Genomic DNA, 8,468 nt, shown 5'->3' with positions numbered 1-8,468 from the left:
ATTGACGCAGAGCGAATTTATCCAAATTGGCACGAGCTCGCCCGGTGATCACACACGCGGTGCCAATTATGCCGTGTACGCAAATGAGGATAATATCATGTGGAGAGAAACATTTGCTTGTTTTTGTGACAAATTATCTAATTTTAGAAAGAAAGTGTTAAGTGGGCCTGCTCTACTTTCTAATTGGACTCCTCCTCTCCGCCGTACCCTCTAATTACCGCTCTCCGGTATCCGGCTGCAGCGAGAGAGAGAGAGAGAGAGAGAGAGAGAGAGAGAGAGAAAGAGAAATAACTGATTGCCTTCCAGTCAGTAATAACTTGTTACTGGTGGTCACTCGCCGCTGCTTTTGGTGCATCATCGTCCACCGGATGGGTTCGGCTCGTGCCTCGTTGTGCGTCACCCTGGAAAAGTGGCTCGGAGACGTGGAGGGACTGGAAGTCACAAGTGTCCCTGCAGCGTGCAGCTCGGCGGCCAACATGCGGCTGGAGAAACACCTGTGATCCGAGCTGCGGATTTATCTTTACTGTCCTGTTCTTCCTCTGCTCCACTTTACCTCAGCCTGTCTGCCCGTCACCGCTTTGAATCGCTCGTCTTTAAATTACCACAGTCGGGTGTGACCCGCTGAGCCGCCATGACCTCTAAGGACGACTCCAAATACCCAGCGGTGCTGGAGGAGCGGAGGCGCAGTCCGCTGGATCAGCTGCCGCCGCCGGCCAACTCCAACAAGCCGCTGACGCCTTTCAGCATCGAGGACATCCTCAACAAGCCGTCTGTGAGAAGGAGCTACTCTCTGAGCGGAGCGGCGCACCACATATCTCCCGGAGAGAAGCTGACCTCGGCGGGTCACAGCCTGTCCGGCCGGGCTCTGCTCAGTCAAACCTCCCCGCTCTGCGCGCTGGAGGAGCTGGCCAGCAAAACCTTCAAGGGCCTGGAGGTCAGCGTCCTGCAGGCTGCCGAGGGTAAAAGCTTGTTTTTATGGAAATTATTAGCACGCTCACCATTTGTACTGGCATTACTGTAGCAGTAGGTATATTTCATTTTCTAAAAACTGGTTTAAAGTTTAAATGAAGAGGAAAAACTGAAGCCCACTTTAGGCAGAAACACATGGGCGCGTGCGTACATATATATATATATATATATATATATATATATATATATATATATATATATATATATATATATATATAACAAAGCAAGTTGCCAAATTGTTCTAATATATACACATGTAATTGCAACTTAAGTTGCAACTTGCTTTATGCAGTAACTTTGGATCTAATTGCGTTTATTCGATATAAGCAAGTGAAATGCTAAACTCATGTGAAACATTATTGCATTAGAAAAAAAATTAAAATTAAAATAAAGCCCCGTGTATTTATTTTCAGGCAAAGGTAAATAATCGTATAGGTTAATCTAAATCTTTTTTTTTTTAATTCAATGTCATTGTTTAATGCACATACAATCTAATATCTAATGTAGCAGTATGCAATAAGTAATTCCCTTTGCGTTTTAACTGTTTTAATAAATAACATTTATAAAGCGGGAAAAGTGGATAAGTTTTATCTGAAATTAATCTGTTAATTCTTCATACTGACTTGGCAAAAAATAATCAGTCGTTCATCAGTTATTCTACTGGCGCAGATTTATAGTGGAGCAGTTTTGAAGTTTTTGTTGGCTCACGTTTTTTGAACGTGTTAGTCCACCCTATATGATCGAATGCGTCCCTTTCTCTTAGGCCGAGACGGTCTGACGCTCTTCGGCCAGAGGAACACTCCTAAGAAGCGGCGGAAGTCCCGCACGGCGTTTACCAACCACCAGATCTACGAGCTGGAGAAGCGCTTCCTCTATCAGAAGTACCTGAGCCCGGCGGATCGGGACCAGATCGCCCAGCAGCTTGGTCTGACCAACGCGCAGGTCATTACCTGGTTTCAGAACCGGCGGGCCAAGCTCAAGCGGGACTTGGAGGAGATGAAAGCGGACGTGGAGTCCGCCAAGGTCGCTGGCGCTGTGGCCTATGAGAAGCTCTCCAAGCTGGCCGAGCTAGAGAAGTGCGCGGCCGGAGGGATGGGCGGCGGGACTGTTTCCGCGCCAGGACACACCGAACCCGACCCAGTCTCCTCCAGGTCCCACCAGGACACCACAGAGAGTTTCGCCTCCAGCAGAGCGCACATGTCGCCTCCTTCCCCCGCATCGTCGTGGTACACAGACCGGTTGAGCAGCAAGTGTTGCTCAGAGGATGAAGATGAGGAAATAGACGTGGATGACTAAAGTTATGTCAGCGGTCACCGTGTGAAGTGCCAAATAACGCGATGTTTGCAGACAGAAACTCTGGCTAAACAAGGATTTCATCCTTTGCGCACGAACATGCAGCAAACTATCCAGAAACAACAGTCTCAGCGGCTTGATTTGAGAGAAGCCATAGGCCCGCTGCATCCTGCCGTGGAACGGGCACGCAAAACGCGTGACAGCTTACAGAGAGACATTCAGGGGGAAAAGGCAAGGCAGCAAACATGCAGGTGCTTATTATGGTTAAAATCACTGAAATATTTCACCGCATGTTTCATTTGAGTTGATTATGAAATGGTTGAAAAGGCTACAAATCATTTTTATAAGCTTAAGCCGACTGTTTTCAGCTTTTTTATATATTAATTGTTCTGAAATGATAATCACAGAGAATGTGTTGCCAACAGCTTGTTATAAATCACAGTTTAATATATTTATAATGCTTTGTACAACATTTAAGTGCCTTTAGAATGTACAGAACGCATACAACTGTACAAATTGTAATGTAAACTATAATGATGATGTAAAATAAAAAAAAAAAAACCTTTCAAATATTCAGCCTTTTGCAGATTTTTATAGCCTAAATTATTTCTATGGAATACATTTATATGAAGTAGGCCTATAATTATGGAATTATTTTGGTCTTGTATTTTTTTTTACTCTCCTCTCCGTGTCAGAGCTTTCGTTTTGGAGGTTTGTGGCGCAGAAACAGCGGCGTTTGTCAAATGCATTTACAACAGCAACATGCCTCCTGACCTTCTGCGTGTATTTTCATTTTTCCTCTGTGAGAAACACAATCTGGAGCGGAGAGGCCCTGAAGAGTGCGTCTGTGTGTGTGTGTGTGTGTGTGTGTGTGTGTGTGTGTGTGTGTTTGTGTGTGTGTGTGTTCCCCGGGGACCGCTCTCCAGCAGCGCGCAATACGGAGACAAGGGTTTCTCCGTGCTGCATGGGCCGGCGGGTCTCAGCGCACAAAGGCGGCCAGAGGAGAGTTTTTGAGAGGCCATATGGTTTAAGGATTCTCCTCTCAATTACGCGTCACTTTGATGGATTGACTCAACCCGTCTTTTCAACAATGCAGCCCCCTTTTTGTCGCACATAAAGCAGACACACTCGCTGGTCTGCGGGACCGCTGTGTTAAAACACGGCTATGAATGTGAATGTAGTTCAGTGGGCTGGTCGGAGCATTGAAATAATTGACTTGAAGATAACAGAGCTCTCAATCACATCACACACTTCATCTGCTCTCTGCTACATCAGCTGGAGCTACAGAACTTCGCATATTTATATATATATATATATATATATATATATATATATATATACACATATATATATATGTACGAATTTGTATTGTAGTTACACACACATATGTATATATATATATATATATATATATATATATATATGTGTGTGTGTGTGTAACTAAATACTCATTGAAACATTTTTTTCAAAACCCTAATAAAGCGATACTACAACTTGACTATTGGTAAAATATATTTGAATTATTGTAGATATATTTGTTTGTTTTTTTTAAAAGTTTCCCTTTCTCCGGAGATTTTAACTGCATGTCACCGTCTTCATCACTGCTCAGTTATATTAGCGTACTTCTTACAAAACAAAAATATTTTGGAATGATGTCCTTTTCCTCCTACTTTTTATAGAAATAATCTAAACAGATGATAATATAAACGATAATAATGATCCACTTAGAACCTTTCAAACAGATGCAGTTAGCTTGTGTTTTAAAATACAGTCTTAGTTGAGAAACTTTATGAATTGTATTGCTCATTAATCCACTTCACATGGCTTTATTAGCATTAACAAAAATATGTTATTGCCAAAGTTGACAAAAAAGTCAACAGAAAAATAAAATTCCATATTATAAACATTCATTTATTGCATATACATATTAAATATACAAGTGTTTCATATTATAGTGCTGCATTCCATTTTTGATTGCTGTACAATGTAGTAAACTCCACTTTTTATACAATTCATAACATTACTTAATATCTACAACCCCCTAATTTTGGAGATATGATATTAGTTGTTTATCCCTAAGGCTGTGGCAGGCACATACATATCTAGCTGCTAAAGGAGTTGTTGTCCCTGCACCCAGGAGGACTGGTAGTTTCTCTTGTCTGGTTTATGTGAGGAAGTTTGGGATTTTCTTAGCTATTTCTCCAAAATGGAAGTCTCTGACTGAGGAAATGTCACAGTGGAGAAGGAGGTGCTTTTCTGTTCACAAATTCATAATTAATCAATAAAGAAGATGAAAATACCTGTTTCCCCATAGTAATGGTTCTGCCATTAGTATGTTGAAAATTATAGCTTTGTTACGTCATTTAATCTACCACACAGTAGACTTTGTGTCTGTGTGTACAGTAGGGACATTCTATGAGTGTTTTAGCTGCTCTGGAAAACGTGTGCTCCTTTAGAGGGGAGATGTGGGCCAATCACTGCAACACACACACACACAGTGAGAGAGAGAGAGAGAGAGAGAGAGAGAGAGAGAGAGAGAGAGAGAGAGAGAGAGAGAGAGAATCATTTATTCAATCGGCCGGAAAATTGAAGTTTGATGCATGGCCCCCTGCTTAAACAACTGGACCTGACACCTCCCCCTCCCTTTCTTCCTGCTGGACCTCTAAACAACTGGCTGCCACCATCTGGGGCCTGCCAACACAATGACAAATATATTTATCTTCAAGCGGAATATTCAGCATCATTACGCCAAGTGCATTTCAAGCTTGCAGCTTTAACAGTATTATTATTATTATTATTATTATTATTATTAATAATAATAATACCGATAATGATAACAATAATGTAGCAGTTTTATTTATTTTTTTATTTTTATACTTTGTACATTTTAGCTTGTCACTTATTGTTATTTAAATTATCATCCAACATCATCACTGTTTTATAATGATATTATTTATTAGCATATTATTTATAATAATAATAATAATAATAATAATGTAAAACACTGCTGCATCAAGACATCACTAAAACCAAAATAACTGTATCATCAAAATCAATTTTCAGATTCAGTGCCAGTCTTGTTTTATACACACACAAAAGACCAACAGTATTTCTTGGAGGATGTTTTTGTGATTAATATCAGCATCCTGTAATTTAAGCAACTGGTGAATAACAACAAAAATAAAAGTAGCATTCAATTTCAAAATGGCATAATTACTGCTTCATATGGATTTAGATTAGCAGAGGTATTAGAAAAAAATAGATTATACATTAATAATAACAACAATGATAACAATGATAATAATAAGAAGAGGAAGAACAACAACAACAATAATGTTGGATTATTTTTAATGTGACATACTGTTTATTATTAACAAGAATAACAACATATTACTATATTGTTGGGCATTATTGGTTATTACAATAGTAATAATAATGATAACACACAGTAATGTTATTATAATACTCCATAGTTTCAGCAGTTATTTCCATAGCTGTCAAATGAGCACAGGCAGTCCAGTCATTTTTATTCTGATCAACATCATCAGCAGCAGCAGCAGCAGCAGCCTTCTTCAGTCAGAAATAAACCTGTCCTGTGCAGTGCTGCTCTTTGCAGTGCTATGCTATGCCATCCTGTAATGCTATGATCTATAGTGCAGTGTAGTGATGTCCTGTCCTATGCATTGCTGTGCTGAGCTAGGCTGTGCTGTGCAGTGCAGTGCAGTGTAGTGCAGTGTTGTCCTGCCCTGTCCTGTATTGTCCTGTCAGGTGCAGTGCAGTGCTGTCCCATTCCATGCTAAGCATTGCTGTTAGCTGTGCAGTGTGAGCTACAGTCTGAGCGTGGGACTCTGCTGCAGCTCTGACTGAGGAGTGTGTTAAGCAAGCGCCTGTGCTCTGTGTTTCTGTGTGTGTCAGTACGGAGCTGAAGAAATGAGCTGCCTCTGCCGCAGGGCACAGCTTGATTGATCACTAAATAGGGCAGATTTGAAAGTTTTAGTTATAACGTTCCTGTAGAGCCCCTTAACACTTCAAACTTCAATTTTACGGGCTATTGAACTAAGCGTGTCCCTGACAAAATTGATATATGTATTAATTTACTTTAACCGGTGATTAATTACTATCCACAAAGAGAATTATCCCAGACGTTCTCCCTCCCCCCTCCCTCTGAATTTGCATATTAATCAAATTCTAGTTGATAATTCAGATGGAGAAATGGATTTAGCAGTGCTGGAAGGCATAAGTCATTCTCTCTCTTTTTCCACACATACACTCAGTCACTTGCCCTCCCTCCCTGGGGCCTGAGCTCTCTTTCTCCCTGGCTGCTAAGCTGCTTGTCGAGTGTATTAAAATCAGAGATGCAGAACGAGCTCGGCTGGCTATTTGGTGAAAACAGAAATTGCATGTCCACTTTTATGATGTGTTCATGCTGAGCAGGCTCTTCTTAATGTGGCCTGTCAGAGCAGCCTGGGATTTACAGAGGGCAGGCAGGGAGTACATGAATGTGTGTGTGTGTGTGTGTGTGTGTGTGTGCGTGTGTGCATGCACGTGTGTGTGTTTTGATCAGGCCTGTGTATGTACAGTATGGTCTTGTGGGGGACACTGGTGTGTAAATCCAAGTGTATTGATAAATGGAAATGAATGCTTTGGCAGATGTGAAGAGGGAAAACAGAGTTTAGGTTAGCGTGGTTGTAAGAACGCCAAATTCTAAGAATGTGTCAGCAATTACTTTTTTGAGGATGCACTAAGTGATTTCAATACATTTTCCAGTCTTCATAATATCAGTGTAAGATATATACTGCTATAACACAAATGTTATATATTGGGCTATTTGACATTTTGTAAAATCAGGTGCATGCATGCGCATTGTTCAATTATGCTCTCCTGGGGTGCACGGAATTAAACTTACATGGGTGTCATTGTCATTTGTTTCTTTTCTACTTGTACAGATTGAAGGCATACCTTATGTTTCCAATGAAGCAGTGTCACTGTTTGCAAACCACAGTGTAAATAAAGAAAATGTAGAAGAAAACTCTCCACTACATCTATGAAACAAAGTAAAAGAACTTGGATTTATCAGCGGAACAGCACAGGACACTGACAATATGGGTCATTCCATTCAGATTAACTGTCATCTGACTCCACCCAAATGCACAAATGTATTTTAATTGAAAGTCTATAAGTCACAGTCACACATCATCTAAAGTGGGCTGCAGTCGAGCCATGCCCTCTTTTTTATCAGCAAGGTCGACTGTGAGGTAAGGAGGGAGCATAAGGCATATTTTAATCTATTAATTATATTGTTAAAGTACACAATTTGTATTAAAATGTGTTTAAAGTAAACATGAGATGTTATTTTACTTTTATATGTCAAAATATCACAGGAAATATTCCAAGCTTTTAATCAAGATTTTTTAAAAAGAACATACAGCATTTGGGTGTCGCCAGAAAGAACATTTGTGAAATGGAAACAGAAATGCTAAGATAATACAAAAATATATATGTAATGTGTTTTAAATGAATTAACCATTCATGAAAAATCAAAAATCTCATATTTTTGGTTGAAAAAGGTCTCTTAAGACTATTCATTGTAGTTTTTACTGTTAGATGGTTTCTTGAATTCTCTCCTGAGCTATGAGCTAAGCATATTGTCACTGTACCCGTTATGTACTTACTTGCTGTTTTACAAACTGCCAAGTCTCAGTTTTCTCAGCTATCATATTGACTATCTTGCAAAAAACTGAAATTCACACTGGGCTTTCTGTGCAAGCTAAAGTCTTGTTTTTCCATGGTATTGAGAAAATGATTGGCTGTTAGCCACCTATTTCTGGCTCAGATTGATTTGGTGATTTGGCGATACTATTTACAGGTTTGCCTTAGTGTCCACTTTGTCCAAGTTTGACCCCCTGTATCAGTTAGCCCTGAGTTATATTACTAAATCTAGCTTCAGGACCCATCACTGTACCTTATATGGCATGGTAGGATGGATACTGAATCCCAGATTGCTCCCGATGATGCTTCCATCGGTGTGTGAGTGTGCTAAAAATTGAGTAGCGGGTGACACCATGTACGGTAGCCTTGGCCACCAGTGTATGAATGTGTGTGTGAATGGGTAAATGTGACTCGTAGTGTTAAAAGCGCTTTGAGTGGTCGGATGACTAGAAAAGTGCTATACAAATGCAGGTCCCTTTACCATTTACCATCCAATC

The 8,468-nt window shown here is 40.3% G+C and overlaps 1 protein-coding gene across 1 annotated transcript; it reads left to right on the top strand.

The window, feature by feature from the left end:
* The first annotated feature begins 326 nt into the window (after positions 1 to 326).
* Positions 327 to 2,795, top strand: lbx1a (ladybird homeobox 1a). Its single transcript, XM_033613892.2, has 2 exons — positions 327 to 959; positions 1,733 to 2,795. Exons 1-2 carry the CDS (start codon positions 632 to 634, stop codon positions 2,263 to 2,265), a joined length of 861 nt encoding a protein of 286 aa, XP_033469783.1. The 5' UTR covers positions 327 to 631; the 3' UTR covers positions 2,266 to 2,795.
* The last annotated feature ends 5,673 nt before the right edge of the window (positions 2,796 to 8,468 follow it).

Source organism: Epinephelus lanceolatus, chromosome 17, assembly GCF_041903045.1.
Source record: "Epinephelus lanceolatus isolate andai-2023 chromosome 17, ASM4190304v1, whole genome shotgun sequence".
In the NCBI taxonomy this organism is placed as follows: Eukaryota; Metazoa; Chordata; class Actinopteri; order Perciformes; family Serranidae; genus Epinephelus; species Epinephelus lanceolatus.
The sequence above is the reverse complement of the archived record's forward strand: the minus strand, read 5'-3'. Positions and strand labels throughout refer to the sequence as shown.

Excerpts from the sequence above, each read along its gene's own strand:
- lbx1a (XM_033613892.2), top strand. The coding sequence starts at position 632 with ATGACCTCTAAGGACGACTCCAAATACCCAGCGGTGCTGGAGGAGCGG. Across the intron at positions 960-1,732 it reads CGTCCTGCAGGCTGCCGAGG|GCCGAGACGGTCTGACGCTC; the intron begins GTAAAAGCTTGT and ends CCTTTCTCTTAG.